Source organism: Pseudophryne corroboree, chromosome 4 (genome assembly GCF_028390025.1).
Source record: "Pseudophryne corroboree isolate aPseCor3 chromosome 4, aPseCor3.hap2, whole genome shotgun sequence".
Taxonomy (NCBI): Eukaryota; Metazoa; Chordata; class Amphibia; order Anura; family Myobatrachidae; genus Pseudophryne; species Pseudophryne corroboree.
The window spans coordinates 81,017,550-81,035,370 of NC_086447.1; the positions used below are offsets into that span (position 1 = coordinate 81,017,550).

The 17,821-nt window shown below is 45.3% G+C and overlaps 1 protein-coding gene across 1 annotated transcript in view; it reads left to right on the plus strand.

Moving 5' to 3' along the window:
- Nucleotides 1-4,959: 4,959 nt before the first annotated feature.
- The window catches only part of LOC134910841 (cytochrome P450 2C5-like), a 164,545-nt gene continuing 151,683 nt past the window's right edge, over nucleotides 4,960-17,821 (plus strand). The window contains exons 1-2 of the mRNA XM_063919224.1: nucleotides 4,960-5,142; nucleotides 12,131-12,293. Coding sequence (XP_063775294.1) covers nucleotides 4,960-5,142; nucleotides 12,131-12,293 — 346 coding nt within the window. The remainder of the gene's footprint in view (nucleotides 5,143-12,130; nucleotides 12,294-17,821) is intronic.

Consider the following 17,821-nt stretch of genomic DNA (forward strand, 5'->3'; position numbering starts at 1 on the left):
ACTTTTTTGTGAAAGCTAAGGTTTAATAACATAGGTTTCTATGGTGGTTTTACACACAAACATGCCACAGATGTAGTGTAACTTCTATTTTGGATAGAGATGTTCGGGTTCGGAATTACTCGGTTCTTAACACCAAATTAGCACAAGTTTAGATTTATAACGATTTTTCTTACTGGCTATCTAACACATGTGACAGCCGTATAGTCAATAAGATGCAGTTTGAGATGCAAGTAAATTTGGGTAAATCCAAACCTACACATCTCTAATTTTGGACCGTGTTTGATTGTGTTTGCAAACACGATGCTTAGTAAATTTCCATGCTGTGTTATTTTCTGTGGAAAGTACTTGCGAGTTGGTTTGATGGTGTATTGAATTCTAAGGGGCATATTCATCGGGATCCGGTCTTTAGGTCGACAGAAAGTAGGTTGACAATGTCTAGGTCGACCACTATTGGTTGACAGTAAGTAAGTCGACATGGTTTCTAGGTCGACAGGTACTCTAGATCGACATGTTCTAGGTCGACATGACAAAATGTCGACATGAGTTTTTCACATTTTTATTTTAATTTTTTTTTCTTTTTCATACTTTACGATCCATGAGGACTACGATTGGGAATAGTAACCAGTGCCGAGCGCAGCAGTAGTGGAGTGAGGCACCTTGCCCGAAGCATGGTGTGCGAAGCAAGCCATGCGAGGGGACACGGTGCACTAATTGGGGTTCCCAGTCATTGGGGGTAATACTGAGTTGATCGCAGCAGGATTTTTGGTAGCAGTTGGGCAAAACCATGTAGAGTTAGATTTGGGTGGGTTATTTTGTTTCTGTGCAGGGTAAATACTGGCTGCTTTATTTTTACACTGCAATTTAGATTGCAGATTGAACACACCACACCCAAATCTAACTCTCTCTGCACATGTTGTATCTGCCTCCCCTGAAGTGCACATGGTTTTGCCCAACTGCTAACAAAAATCCTGCTGCGATCAACTTGGAATTACCCCATTGTACGTAGAAAACGACACCCCAAAAAGTAAAAAAAAAAAATCGTGTCGACCTTTTCTCATGTCGACCTAGTACACGTCGACCTAGAGTCAATGTAGACCTAGAAACCATGTTGACCAATAGTGGTCGACCTAGACACTGTCGACCTAAGTCTAATATACCTAACATACCACACCCATATTCATCATACTCTAAATGTCAGAATTTCTACACTTTCCAGGGAGTGTAGAAATTGTGACATTCATCAAACTCCAAAAATACTTTATTTTCGGAGTCTGAAAGGGAAACTGTTCGCCATCCTGAGATGACGAACAGCTTCTGAATCTCTGCACAAGCTGCCGTCTACCCGACAGCTTGTGCTGCAGAGAGGTAGGATGAGAGGAGGGGGGCCATGGCTGCCGATCGCAGCTTGTAGCCCCGGCAATAATGTCCCAGAGAGCGGCGGTTACAGTGCGACTTGTGGGGGGGAGCGCGCTGTTGTAGCGCTCACCTCTGGGATGACAGTGTGGCCAGGGGAAGTGATGGAGACAGTGAGAAGTGCAGGGGACAGTGTGGCCGGGGAGAGAGGGGGAAGTGAGCAGCAGTGGCTGCATGCATATGGGTGCTGGTGGGGCTGGGCAGAACTAGGGGACGCTAGGGTGGGGGGAAACGGGGGACCCATGGAGCCAGTCTTCGAGCTGTGCATGCGCAGTGTGAGGCAGGAAAAGTATAATTTTCCGAAAAGCTGCTTCGCAAATAAAGCAGTTGTTCAGAAGTGATATTTTTCTAAAGGTGTGTACACCTTATATATTTGACTATATAGTCAAAATCTTATGAAAAGTTAGTGCATATCTCAAGGTGTTAGGCAGCTTTCGATACAGATTCGATCCCGATGTGCGCTCCCGTGGGGTCGGTATCGCAAGGCTAGATAGACTGTGCAGGCAGGTCAATCTTGGCTGCACAATAAATGAAATTACAGCGCTAAACAAAAGATGCTGATAAATGAGTGAATTTAATAACTCAAACAAATTTAAAATTCTAAACATAAAAAAATCGATGATACAATTTTGCTCAATTTGCTCAAAGACCAATTATTGGACATGCACTATACTCCTTATGGCAACCTTATTAAAGGCAATGAAGTCCATATAATGAATCAGGGACACAAAGTCTTAGGGTGTGTACACACGGTGAGATCCTTGTGATTTCCCTTGAACTCCCCGGAGCCCAGATAGGACAGATTTTGACTAACTTTTCTTGAGATATGGACTATGTGTGCTTACGATTTTGGCTTATGTGAGATTTTGGCTTATGTGAGATGTCATTGACATGTGAGATGAACTAGATAGTACACCGATCTAGCAAGGATTGACTTGCCTGCACAGTCTATCTTTTCTTGCGATGCCGACCTGGCGGGGCCGCGCATCGGGATCGCAAGGTGACTTTCACCTTGCGATTTGCACTAACTTTTCTTGCGATTTTGACTATATAGTCAAAATCTCAAGAAAAAATCTCACCGTGTGTACACACCTTAAGTTAGAAGACCAGGACTGATGTAAATTATTACCCAGATTGTGTTCCAATGCAGGGATCCGAATTGAGGGTCCTTAGTATGTAGAGTGGATTCTGGTTCACAGTCTGTGGTAATGACCAATTCGAATGAATCCTGTAGAGTTGTTTATCATTGGACCAAATAGAATAAGAATCCTGGTTCAATTTTAGCAAACAGATGGGTCGTCCTGGATTTAGAGCCAACAGTAGTGGTGCCTTAAATGAAGTCCAACGGTCTGGAGCAGGTCAATCTTTACTATCTAGTGTGCTATCTAGTACAAAGTATAGTCAAAATTGGCACTTAGTCAAAATCGTACATAGATAAAATCTCAAGCACAGATAGTCAAAATCTATACTATCTGTGCTATCTGGGCTCTGGGGGAGTTCAAGGGAAATCGCATAGTCAAAATCGGGCATAGCAAGGATCTCACCGTGTGTACACACCTTAAGAGAGACTTCCAGAATATCGAAAAAATTGTGAAATAAAAGAATGAGAATTGATAGCTAAATATTCTCATTTCACAATTTTTTCACAATGAATATGCCCCTGATTGCTTATTTGGGTGTGTTTTACAGGTTCCTGTTTTTTTCCCGTTTTTGACTTTAGTAAATCTCTCAGTACAATACATACATAAGAGGCTATTTTCTTTGTTGCTGCTGGTGCATGACATTATCGCATTATCAAGCTTTGGAGATTGCTAAATTCCACGGCGCTAAAGTACCAGCCAACCAGCTCCTCCTAACTATCATATTACAGGCTGTGTTTGTAAAATGACGGTTAGGAGCTGATTGGTTGGTACTTTATCATCATGCACTTTATCACTTTCTAAGGTTTGATAAATTGGGGCCATAAATTGTAAGATCCACTGTGGCAGGGAGTGATGTGAATGTCCAAATATTCTCTGTAAACTGCTACGGCCAAGCCAAGGAGACAGTTGTAAATGCTCTCACTGTGTTACCACAATAGAAATTAATGGAGAGGCTACTTACGGAAGAGTCCGTCCTGTTGAAGTCGAAAATATTATTGTCACACGCACCAAGTACAAACACCACACAGATGGCCTCCGTGCGTGTACTTGTTCTGACGTACGTGCACATGCCCGCAATCTGCGTATAATCGCTCACGCGGCAGTGCGTATTAGCGCGTGGTATGAGTAATTGTGGTAGCATTTGTATTCGCATGGAACAGACACAAAAACATATCTCATATTTAATCCACATAGTGCAAAATGTACACATAGCCCACATGCACCACACCAGCAAGTTATACTTGTTTAAAAGGTACAATAACAAAGGGATTCACCTTTACAGGATATGAGGGGACAGCATTAGGTTAGGAGGTGTTGTTTGGTATCCAGCTGTAGGGTATTTTAAGAGCAACATTCCGGTACCAGTTTGCATAAGACAGCACGCTCCTGCGCATAGATATGCGCAGGAACAGAATATTACTATTATACTGTATTTACTGTACTCTGATATTCGGAGGGAACCCAGTGGAGACCAACTGCAAGTGCACCTGGACCAGGCATCACCCACCTATTAAAACCAACCTATGACCCCTCCTGTACTGTAAATGACCAGCCCTTTGACCTATAGGTGAAGAGATTACAGTTTCTATTGTATTATGTTTTAGCCAAATGTATAAAAACCCAAGCTGCCTGGCCGGTCTCTCTCTCTCTCTGAAGGTCATCTTGCTTGATTGACTGAGCACAGGGAGAGTGTGGCGCTGGCAAACAAACGTATGTACCATTGATTGTAGCCCCTTTTCTCTTATTGTGATTGTATTGTTATTGTAACCTCCTTTTTGCAATTATATGTTGGTGGGTCGGATCCCAGCATTTTAAATACAATTGGTGTCGTGTCTCTTTCCTGCTAAAGTTTAAAGTGTATTTCAGCCACACGTGTAGCTGCATTGTGTTTACAGCATGTCGGTGTGTGTGTACGCTAAGTGAGTAAAAAGTACATAGGTTAATGATTACATCCAGCAGCCGCAGCTGCTCAAATTTCAGTGTAAAAGGTATTGCTTTAAAAGGTATTGCTTTTCTGTCCTGTATGTTAATCAACATTAACAGTCCCCCATCCCCACACACACAGACACACATAGATACATGAACACTTTGCACTTTCTGGTGTGTCTAAAAAAGAAAAAAAAATAGCGTACAACATTTGAAACTTTAAACTTTTTTTTATAGTCGACACTGTCAGTCTGTTCCCATGAGTCAGTAACAATCTCTTCTCATGTGCTTAAAATGAATAGTGATTGTGAATTAAACACTTGGCTAAGTCACAACACAAAATACAAAACACACAACTCATAATAAAACTGTTGGTTAAATGTGAATTTTAGATATAGATGTGTTATATAATCTTGTCTAGCCCCATTTCTAACACAAATTCCTGTTTTGTCTTAGTGATCTAGGCTTTGCTGAAGTCATGGATTTCTCTGATCCGATCACAATTCTCCTGTACATTATAACGTGTGTTTTTGTGGCTGCTTTTTTATACAAGCGGAAGTCACGCATTCATCCGAATTATCCTCCTGGACCATGGCCTTTCCCAATCATAGGAAATATTCCCATTTTGAACTTCAAGAGACCCCACGTAACAATCCAAAAGGTAATGTAATAGGTAATGAGATTAATACATATATAAAGCTGCAGATTAGGAATAATTTACCTTCCTTATAAGGACACGAGCACTGAGATACTGTTCTAACTGGTAAATACACAAAGAACCAACAAAACAGTCCCTGACTACATAGTTGGACCTAGAAATTGTCATTGTCAGCCAGTGTCCACACACCTCCACCATCATCCAACGCATTTCAGTGTCTGGTAGATCTACACTGGAACATTGCTAAAGTTATTACTTGAAAGTTTGATCACGCATTGGGCAGAGATAAATGGAAAATTGTTGTTGTAGCTATAAAAACAGCATTTGAATAGTTGAAATGATGCTGGTACTGTATATATGCATATTTGGCTTGCCTACTTTTTTTGTCTTCTCTCTGGAAGAAGCCAGGAGAGGAGATGTAGTAGGCCACTTAAGGGGGCGGAACTGGACTGTCACATCATTAGGCCCTTCCCCTAAAACAGGAAAATGCCCACAATTCTTAGGTCCATGGGTATGTGGCGGGGCTAAATAACGTGACTTGCATCTTTAAGCTCCGCCTCCTTCACACCATAGAATATTGGCCTATGAGACTGTTCCAGCATGTATCTCCTGCCTAGCATCTCGCCCCTCCCCACACATTACACCCCCGTTTCGCTCTCCCTATACACTTCTGCCTCTGTCACACCCTGCTTTCCCTATACCCCAACATCTCTCATGCACCCTTCACACCCCTCATACACCTGACAACCCTCCTCTGTCACATTCTGCTCTCCCCTATACCCCAGACATCCCTCATGTCCCCACTCCCCACACCCTCATACCCCAGACATCCCTCGTGTCCCCTCATGACATACCTGGGCAGAGTGTGGGCAAGCTCCAAAATGAATGTTAGTACCCAATGCACTTTTGGAAAGGAAGTGAGAGATGTTTCTTCCATCTCAGGAGTAGGGTCTTCCATATTTTACAGGGAGATGGCACTGCCAATCCGTACCAAGTTTATGTAAATAAAGGATAATAAAAATAAAAAATACACAAAACACAGTATAGATATCTGCTGCAGTCCCCCCATTTTTGACTGCAAAAGCAGACCCCCGCACATTAGTATTATATTGACACACGGCCGTAACCCTCTCCCCTAATTAGGGCTGCTTCAAAAAATTTCCCAGGCTGGTTTTCTTCCCAAAGAGATCACTGGAAAGATGGTGCCGCCAATACCCGCAACAGCACAGATATAGAAGGGGGTATCGGACACGAGCCTCCTCCGGGCGCCTCCAGCAGCCCAGGCCCGGGTAATTTGTACCCGCCCTCCACCCCTCTCAGTGCCACTGTACAGTATAGCCCCACAATTCGGCATGTCTGACAGACCAATCATTTGTGGTTGGTCACAGATAAGTAGTATGTGATTATCAGCACAATCCACCATTAATTGGCCTATCAGGGCTATAATTGTATAATGTATGCCCAGCATTAGTACTTTATCTCTCTTGAAGCTTTAATAAATCTCACCCATGGCCAGAAAATGATGTATATTTAAATGAATCTATCCTGATTAATATTACAATATAATTAATGAGCATTTTGGAAAGAACAGTCAAAACATGACCATTAATTAGGATTTTAATTGCCTACCGGTAAATCCTTTTCTCATAGTCCGTAGAGGATACTGGGAATCCACTTCGTACCATGGGGTATAGACGGGTCCACTAGGAGCCTTGTACACTTTAAGAATTTGATAGTGTGTGCTGGCTCCTCCCTCTAGGCCCCTTCTACCAGACTTAGTCTAGGAATCTGTGCCCGAGGAGACGGACATACTTTGAGAGAAGGATAGATAAGGAAAATGGTGAGATTACGAACCAGCACACAGAACAATAGGAAAGCCATGCTAACCAAACTTGAAAAATGAACAGCAACAGCTGAACAAACCAGAATACTTAACCAAGTAACAGTGCAGGAAGAACGAAGCACCGGGCGGGTGCCCAGTATCCCCTACGGATTACGAGAAAAGTATTTATTGGCAGGTAATTAAAATCCTATTTTCTCCTATGTCCTAGAGGATACTGGGAATCCATTTAGTACTGTACCATGGGGAAGTACCAAAACTCCCAAACCGGGTGGAAGAGTGCTGAGGTTCCTGCAGAACCAATTGATCAAACTGAAGATTCTCAGAGGCTAAAATATCGAACTTGTAAAACTTAGCAAACATGTTCGAACCTGACCAAGTAGCTGCTCGGCAGAGCTGTAAAGCCGATACACCCCGGGCAGCCACCCAAGAAGAACACACCGACCTAGTAGAGTGGGCTTGTACAGATTTTGGAACCGGCAAACCTGCCGTGGAATAAGCATGCTGGATAGGGAGCCTGATCCAGCGTGCAATAGACTAGCTGTTCTCTTTACATACACCTACAAAGCCCTCACAACATCCAAAGACTTTGAATTAGCAGAGGTGTCCATCACAGCCGGAACCACAATAGGTTGGTTGATGTGAAAAGCGGATACCACCTTAGGAAAAAATTGCTGACGAGTTTTGAGTTCAGCTCTGCCCTCATGGAAAATTAAGTAGGGACTCTTGTGAGACAACACCCCTAGCTCCGACACACGTCTTTCTGAGGCCAAGGCCAACAGTGTGCCGGTCTTCCACATAAGGTACTTTATGTCAACCTCCTGTAACGGTTCATACCAGTCCGATTGTAGGAACTGCAGCACCAAATTGAGGTCCCATGGTGCCTTGGGAGGCACAAATGGAGGCTGGACATCAGGGAGAGACGCCAATTGTTTCTGAAATTAAATAGACAAGGCCGAAATTTGGACTTTAATGGAGCCTAGGCATAGGCCCTCATCAACTCCTGACTTCAGAAAAAGCAGGAGATGTCCCAGATGAAATTCCACCACAGAATATTGTCTGGTTTCACACCAAGAGACATACTTCTTCCATATACTGTACGGTGGTAATGTTTAGACGTTACCCCCTTCCTGGCTTGGATCATAGTTGGGATGACCTTGTCAGGAATCCCTCTTCTGGCTAGAATCAGCCGTTCAACTTCCATGCTGTTAAACGTAGCCGTGGTAAGTCTTGATAGATGAACGGGCCCTGTTGCAGAAGAGCCTCGCGAAGAGGTAGAGGCCACAAATCTTCGATTAGCATCTCGAGAAGATCCAAGTACCAGGCCCTTCGAGGCTAGTCCGGAGCAATGTGGATTGCTTGCACCTTTTCCATTTTTATTCTCTTTAGAATTCTTGGGATCAGAGGAAGTGGAGGAAACGCGTACACCAGCTGGAAGACCCACGGAGTTGTCAGAGCATCTACCACCACTGCTTGCTGGTCTCTCGACATGGAACAATACCGCTTGAGCTTCTTGTTGAGTTGAGAGGCCATCATGTCGATCTGTGGATATCCCCACCAACATGACATTCACCGGATCACCTCCGGGTGGAGGCCCCACTCCCCCAGGTGTAGGTCGTGTCTGCTGAGGAAGTCTGCTTCCCAGTTGTCTACTCCCAGAATGAAGACTGCCAACAATGCCATGGCGTGTTTTTCCGCCCAGAGGAGATTTCTTGACATCTCTGACATTGCTGCTCTGCTTTTCGTTCCGCCCTGTCAGTTTATGTACGTTACCACCGTTACATTGTCCGACTGGACTTGAATGGCCTGATTCCGAAGTAGAGATGAGGCCTACAGAAGGGCGTTGTAGATTGCCCTGAGTTTATTGGAAGGACGACTTCCTGACTTGACCATCTTCTTGAAACTGCTCCCCCTGGGTGACTGCTCCCCAAACTCTGAGGCTTGTGTTTGTGGTTAGCAGAATCCAATTCTGAATTCCGAACCTCCGACCCTCGATGAGGTGAGAAGTCTGTAGCCACCACAGAAGGGAGATTCTGGCTTTTGGCAACAGACAGATCCTCTGGTGCATGTGAAGATGTGATCCGGACCATTTGTCCAACAGATCCAGCTGGAAGGGCCTCGCATGAAACCTTCCATGCTAAAGCACCTTGTACGAGGCCACCATTTTTCCCAGAAGGTGAATGCACAGATGTACTAAGATCCGGGTTGGCTTCAGGAAAGCCCGAACCATCGACTGGATTTCCATAGCCTTCTCCAAGGCAAGGAACACTCTCTGAGACTCTGTGTCCAGTATCATTCCCAGGAAAGGAAGCCTCTGCGTCGGTGAGATTTTGGTAAGTTCGTAATCCACCCATGATCCAGGAGTAGTCTGGTGCATGCATTAAGCAATCCTTTTTCATTTATGGCTTCCACCATAAAATTTGCAGAGTCCTGTATATGTTGCAGGAGTAAAATAATCTCCCCTTGAGGCAAGGTACCTAACCCCTCAATTAGGATACCCGACCATTTAGCGCTGGATTTAGTAATCCACCCACATGCTATAGTGGGTCTCTGGGCCACCCCAGCAGCTGTATACAAAGATTTGAGAGTATTTTCAATTATGTGATCAGCCGTGTCTTTTAGGGAGGCTGCACCCGGGACAGGCAATACAATTTTAAGTGACAGCCTAGATACTATCAGTGGATTTTCCCATTTTTTCCAGGAGGAAAGGAAAAACATGAGATCAACCTTTTAGGGATTTGAAATTTCCTATCAGGATTAACTCACGGTTCTTCAAACAGGGTATTTAGTTCATTTGACACAGGAAAAGTGGCTGAGGATTTATTTTTTATATTAAAATAAGATTTCTCAGTCTCCTCCTTATAAGGGATATGTAGAACTTCTCTGATAGCTTCTATGAGAGTCTCTATTCCCTGTGACAGAGTAGCCTCTACCCCACCCCCCTCTGAGTCTACCTCCCCCTCCTCCATGTTTGGCCCCTTGTCATCAGATTCAGACTGCAGGATATGAGCCAAAGCACGTTTTTGCAGACAAATGGTAGGGGACTGAGACGCTGGTTGGGGTACTGAGTCTCTGTTCATAAACTCAGTCATCGATTTTCTTATGTATTGCGTCTCTTTCTCATTGCGGGACAATTTAGTAGAAATATTGGAAATCATTCCTCTAACGGAATCCAGCCAAGCTGGCTCCGCCCCGCTAGCCTGGGAGGGTGTTCTGCACTGAGTACACTGCAGTGAACCCCCTGGAGAAGAGGAACACTGTGCCTTACATGAAACACACTCTTTGTCTGGCATACTGTGACAGTGACAACACACACACAGGAAAAGGTTGAATGCACAATTAACCCACAAAGACCCTTCAAGAGAGACACAGAGATAGTCTGGAGCCAGCACACAACGACCTTACTGCTAATGCCAAGCTTATCCGGGTTGCTCGCAGACTAAGTACCCAGATTGGGGACTTAGTACACTAGTAAGCGCTCCCCCCCTGCTATGACCCCCTGGTAATGCTGAGGTAATCGGGAGTCTCTACAGAGGAGCTGCAGCGTCCCTATCAGTCAGCATCTGTGTCCACTGCAGAGGGAAAATGGTGCTGGTGAGCTGCTGGATCCGCTCTTAGTGAAGCCCCACCCCTTCAATGGTGCGCGGTCTTCATGCTTTTTTATACTGGCTGAGGTAATTTTAGTGCTTAAAATGGAGTCAGCCGCCTTTTAAGTCTGTAATGCCAGTCTGGGTACTGTGAACACCCGTAGTGTACTTAGACTCAGTTCGCTCCCTCATAAGCGGTGCGTCCGCACTGTGTACTGAGTCTGGAGACCCAGCTGCCGCACGTAGAAGCCATGCATCTCCGTACCCTCATGCTGCCTTACTGGCCGGCGACCCGCTAACCGGGATGCCGGCTTAATACTCACCACTCTTCTATCTTCTGGCTGTGTTAGGGGTGGCGGTGTGCTGCGGGAATGTACGCTCGCCATGGTGGGGCTTGCGAATAATTCCCTCAGGAGCTAGTGTCCTGTCAGCGGGGGAATGGGACCATTAACCCTTCAAGAGTTTGCTCCCCCTCCCCCCCCCCCCCAAGTCCCACGAAGCGGGCAGGCTGATGCCATCCAGACCTGCCTGAAAATAACAAACACAAAATAAATGCAGAAGACTCTTCAGAACCTTCCAGCGACGTGACCGGCTCCTCTGAGCACATTTTTTCTAAACGGAGTCTGGTAGGAGGGGCATAGAGGGAGGAGCCAGCACATACTATCAAATTCTTAAAGTGCCCAAGGCTCCTAGTGGACCCCATGGTACTTAATGGATTCCCAGTTTCCTCTAGGACATAAGAGAAATACCAGTGGAAGCGATTTTCTTTCGACTGCATGAGTACACTCAATTTGTGCGGTTGAAAGGATCATATGTTTATGCAGGAAAAGATAGGGAGAACACATTTCACTTGTTCAAGAACCTGAGAGCAAATATATTGGGTTGGGTTTTTGGGTTGGGCATAGGTGGGATCTGAACTACAGAGTTAAGACGTGCAGTCCTGGTGGGACTAGGCGATCTGGCGCCTAGTCCCGCTATGGGAGAGCAAATAGGCGCTGCCATTAAAGTGAATGGGGCAGTGATGGGCATTCCCAGGCACAGATGGAGCCACGATTAGCATGGCTCCATCTGTACAGCCAAATCCTCGCGATGGATCCTGGATATTTTCCGACTTTGCCCTACAGAAAAAACTAAGAGCTACAGGTGAAAATTTGCAAGAAAAATGCCAAAATCAATGGAAAATTAAGCACATTTTTCAAGTTTATTACACACCAAAAACCCCACTTTTGGCTCGTATTGGTCTTTAGTCATGTTTGTGTTTCAAATTGAGTCCATTCAGTCAGCGCAGCGTCACTCCTGGCCCTTGAATAGCGTGCACTGCAGGACTGCATAAGTACAATTCCAAACTTTAAACCAATTACGGGAGCCTAAGATATTGAGTTAGGACGACGAGAATTTGGGGCTAGAATACCACCTAGAGGTAGAAGATTTTTCAGAGCCAAGCATATTTTTGATCTACAAAACCATGTTATTCGACATACCCTAGTGTCCAGATTCTATTTACTGTATATACAATAAACAGTCACCTTTAACGCCCTCACATTTGCTTGTTTTTATTTTGCAGCTGGCTAAGAAGTATGGTCCAGTGTTCAGCATAAAAGTAGGACACCAGAATATGGTCGTCCTGAGCGGGTATGAGACCGTGAGAGACGCTCTGGTGAACCACGCGGAGGAGTTTTCCGACAGGCCCAACATGCCAATTCATTATAATATAGCGAAGGGTTATGGTAACAGTTGTTTAAGCTGATAAAATGTTTAGTTCAGAGGTTATACAAATGTAAAACCAAAAGGGACTAAACCGAACAAAAGTCATGCCCATTTCTATGTACATAACGTGGTAAAAATGATGAGCGCCGGAAATTTTTCGGGTTTTGTGTTTTGGTTTTGGGTTCGGTTCCGCGGCCGTGTTTTGGGTTCGACCGCGTTTTGGCAAAACCTCACCGAATTTTTTTTGTCGGATTCGGGTGTGTTTTGGATTCGGGTGTTTTTTTCAAAAAACACTAAAAAACAGCTTAAATCATAGAATTTGGGGGTCATTTTGATCCCAAAGTATTATTAACCTCAAAAACCATAATTCCCACTCATTTTCAGTCTATTCTGAATACCTCACACCTCACAATATTATTTTTAGTCCTAAAATTTGCACCTAGGTCGCTGGATGACTAAGCTAAGCGACCCTAGTGGCCAACACAAACACCGGGCCCATCTAGGAGTGTCACTGCAGTGTCACGCAGGATGTCCCTTCCAAAAAACACTCCCCAAACAGCACATGACGCAAAGAAAAAAAGAGGCGCAATGAGGTAGCTGTGTGAGTAAGATAAGCGACCCTAGTGGCCGACACAAACACCTGGCCCATCTAGGAGTGGCACTGCAGTGTCACGCAGGATGTCCCTTCCAAAAAACCCTCCCCAAACAGCACATGACGCAAAGAAAAAAAGAGGCGCAATGAGGTAGCTGTGTGAGTAAGATAAGCGACCCTAGTGGCCGACACAAACACCGGGCCCATCTAGGAGTGTCACTGCAGTGTCACGCAGGATGTCCCTTCCAAAAAACCCTCCCCAAACAGCACATGACGCAAAGAAAAAAAGAGGCGCAATGAGGTAGCTGTGTGAGTAAGATAAGCGACCCTAGTGGCCGACACAAACACCGGGCCCATCTAGGAGTGTCACTGCAGTGTCACGCAGGATGTCCCTTCCAAAAAACCCTCCCCAAACAGCACATGACGCAAAGAAAAATTAAAGAAAAAAGAGGTGCAAGATGGAATTGTCCTTGGGCCCTCCCACCCACCCTTATGTTGTATAAACAGGACATGCAAACTTTAACCAACCCATCATTTCAGTGACAGGGTCTGCCACACGACTGTGACTGAAATGACGGGTTGGTTTGGACCCCCACCAAAAAAGAAGCAATTAATCTCTCCTTGCACAAACTGGCTCTACAGAGGCAAGATGTCCACCTCATCATCATCCTCCGATATATCACCGTGTACATCCCCCTCCTCACAGATTATCAATTCGTCCCCACTGGAATCCACCATCTCAGCTCCCTGTGTACTTTGTGGAGGCAATTGCTGCTGGTCAATGTCTCCACGGAGGAATTGATTATAATTCATTTTAATGAACATCATCTTCTCCACATTTTCTGGATGTAACCTCGTACGCCGATTCCTGACAAGGTGAGCGGCGGCACTAAACACTCTTTCGGAGTACACACTTGTGGGAGGGCAACTTAGGTAGAATAAAGCCAGTTTGTGCAAGGGCTTCCAAATTGCCTCTTTTTCCTGCCAGTATAAGTACGGACTGTGTGACGTGCCTACTTGGATGCGGTCACTCATATAATCCTCCACCATTCTTTCAATGGTGAGAGAATCATATGCAGTGACAGTAGACGACATGTCCGTAATCGTTGTCAGGTCCTTCAGTCCGGACCAGATGTCAGCATCAGCAGTCGCTCCAGACTGCCATGCATCACCGCCAGCGGGTGGGCTCGGAATTCTGAGCCTTTTCCTCGCACCCCCAGTTGCGGGAGAATGTGAAGGAGGAGATGTTGACAGGTCGCGTTCCGCTTGACTTGACAATTTTCTCACCAGCAGGTCTTTCAACCCCAGCAGACTTGTGTCTGCCGGAAAGAGAGATCCAAGGTAGGCTTTAAATCTAGGATCGAGCACGGTGGCCAAAATGTAGTGCTCTGATTTCAACAGATTGACCACCCGTGAATCCTTGTTAAGCGAATTAAGGGCTCCATCCACAAGTCCCACATGCCTAGCGGAATCGCTCCGTGTTAGCTCCTCCTTCAATGTCTCCAGCTTCTTCTGCAAAAGCATGATGAGGGGAATGACCTGACTCAGGCTGGCAGTGTCTGAACTGACTTCACGTGTGGCAAGTTCAAAGGGCATCAGAACCTTGCACAACGTTGAAATCATTCTCCACTGCGCTTGAGACAGGTGCATTCCACCTCCTATATCGTGCTCAATTGTATAGGCTTGAATGGCCTTTTGCTGCTCCTCCAACCTCTGAAGCATATAGAGGGTTGAATTCCACCTCGTTACCACTTCTTGCTTCAGATGATGGCAGGGCAGGTTCAGTAGTTTTTGGTGGTGCTCCAGTCTTCTGTACGTGGTGCCTGTACGCCGAAAGTGTCCCGCAATTCTTCTGGCCACCGACAGCATCTCTTGCACGCCCCTGTCGTTTTTTAAATAATTCTGCACCACCAAATTCAAGGTATGTGCAAAACATGGGACGTGCTGGAATTTGCCCATATTTAATGCACACACAATATTGCTGGCGTTGTCCGATGCCACAAATCCACAGGAGAGTCCAATTGGGGTAAGCCATTCCGCGATGATCTTCCTCAGTTGCCGTAAGAGGTTTTCAGCTGTGTGCGTATTCTGGAAACCGGTGATACAAAGTGTAGCCTGCCTAGGAAAGAGTTGGCGTTTGCGAGATGCTGCTACTGGTGCCGCCGCTGCTGTTCTTGCGGCGGGAGTCCATACATCTACCCAGTGGGCTGTCACAGTCATATAGTCCTGACCCTGCCCTGCTCCACTTGTCCACATGTCCGTGGTTAAGTGGACATTGGGTACAGCTGCATTTTTTAGGACACTGGTGACTCTTTTTCTGAGGTCTGTGTACATTTTCGGTATCGCCTGCCTAGAGAAATGGAACCTAGATGGTATTTGGTACCGGGGACACAGTACCTCCAACAAGTCTCTAGTTGGCTCTGCAGTAATGATGGATACCGGAACCACGTTTCTCACCACCCAGGATGCCAAGGCCTCAGTTATCCGCTTTGCAGTAGGATGACTGCTGTGATATTTCATCTTCCTCGCAAAGGACTGTTGGACAGTCAATTGCTTGGTGGAAGTAGTAAAAGTGGTCTTACGACTTCCCCTCTGGGATGACCATCGACTCCCAGCAGCAACAACAGCAGCGCCAGCAGCAGTAGGCGTTACACGCAAGGATGCATCGGAGGAATCCCAGGCAGGAGAGGAATCATCAGAATTGCCAGTGACATGGCCTGCAGGACTATTGGCATTCCTGGGGAAGGAGGAAATTGACACTGAGGGAGTTGGTGGGGTGGTTTGCGTGAGCTTGGTTACAAGAGGAAGGGATTTACTGGTCAGTGGACTGCTTCCGCTGTCACCCAAAGTTTTTGAACTTGTCACTGACTTATTATGAATGCGCTGCAGGTGACGTATAAGGGAGGATGTTCCGAGGTGGTTAACGTCCTTACCCCTACTTATTACAGCTTGACAAAGGCAACACACGGCTTGACACCTGTTGTCTGCTTTTCTGTTGAAATACCTCCACACTGAAGAGCTGATTTTTTTGGTATTTTCACCAGGCATGTCAACGGCCATATTCCTCCCACGGACAACAGGTGTCTCCCCGGGTGCCTGACTTAAACAAACCACCTCACCATCAGAATCCTCCTGGTCAATTTCCTCCCCAGCGCCAGCAACACCCATATCCTCCTCATCCTGGTGTACTTCAACACTGACATCTTCAATCTGACTATCAGGAACTGGACTGCGGGTGCTCCTTCCAGCACTTGCAGGGGGCGTGCAAATGGTGGAAGGCGCATGCTCTTCACGTCCAGTGTTGGGAAGGTCAGGCATCGCAACCGACACAATTGGACTCTCCTTGTGGATTTGGGATTTCGAAGAACGCACAGTTCTTTGCGGTGCTTTTGCCAGCTTGAGTCTTTTCAGTTTTCTAGCGAGAGGCTGAGTGCTTCCATCCTCATGTGAAGCTGAACCACTAGCCATGAACATAGGCCAGGGCCTCAGCCGTTCCTTGCCACTCCGTGTGGTAAATGGCATATTGGCAAGTTTACGCTTCTCCTCCGACAATTTTATTTTAGGTTTTGGAGTCCTTTTTTTACTGATATTTGGTGTTTTGGATTTGACATGCTCTGTACTATGACATTGGGCATCGGCCTTGGCAGACGACGTTGCTGGCATTTCATCGTCTCGGCCATGACTAGTGGCAGCAGCTTCAGCACGAGGTGGAAGTGGATCTTATCTTTCCCTTATTTTGGAACCTCAACATTTTTGTTCTCCATATTTTAATAGGCACAACTAAAAGGCACCTCGGGTAAACAATGGAGATGGATGGATACTAGTATACTTATGGATGGACTGCCGAGTGCCGACACAGAGGTAGCTGCAGCCGTGGACTACCGTACTGTGTCTGCTGCTAATATAGACTGGATGATTGATAATGAGATGAAATCAATATATATATGTATGTATATATAATATCACTAGTACTGCAGCCGGACAGGTAGATAATATATTTATTAGGTAATGATGACTGATGACGGACCTGCTGGACACTGTCAGCTCAGCAGCACCGCAGACTGCTACAGTAAGCTACTATACTCTATAGTAGTATGTACAAAGAAGAAAGAAAAAGAAAAAAACACGGGTAGGTGGTATACAATTATGGATGGACTGCCGAGTGCCGACACAGAGGTAGCTACAGCCGTGGACTAACGTACTGTGTCTGCTGCTAATATAGACTGGATGATTGATAATGAGATGAAATCAATATATATATGTATGTATATATAATATCACTAGTACTGCAGCCGGACAGGTAGATAATATATTTATTAGGTAATGATGACTGATGACGGACCTGCTGGACACTGTCAGCTCAGCAGCACCGCAGACTGCTACAGTAAGCTACTATACTATAGTAGTATGTACAAAGAAGAAAGGAAAAAAAAAACCACGGGTAGGTGGTATACAATTATGGATGGACTGCCGAGTGCCGACACAGAGGTAGCTACAGCCGTGGACTAACGTACTGTGTCTGCTGCTAATATAGACTGGATGATTGATAATGAGATGAAATCAATATATATATGTATGTATATATAATATCACTAGTACTGCAGCTGGACAGGTAGATAATATATTTATTAGGTAATGATGACTGATGACGGACTTGCTGGACACTGTCAGCTCAGCAGCACCGCAGACTGCTACAGTAAGCTACTATACTATAGTAGTATGTACAAAGAAGAAAGAAAAAAAAAACCACGGGTAGGTGGTATACAATTATGGATGGACTGCCGAGTGCCGACACAGAGGTAGCTACAGCCGTGGACTAACGTACTGTGTCTGCTGCTAATATAGACTGGATGATTGATAATGAGATGAAATCAATATATATATGTATGTATATATAATATCACTAGTACTGCAGCCGGACAGGTAGATAATATATTTATTAGGTAATGATGACTG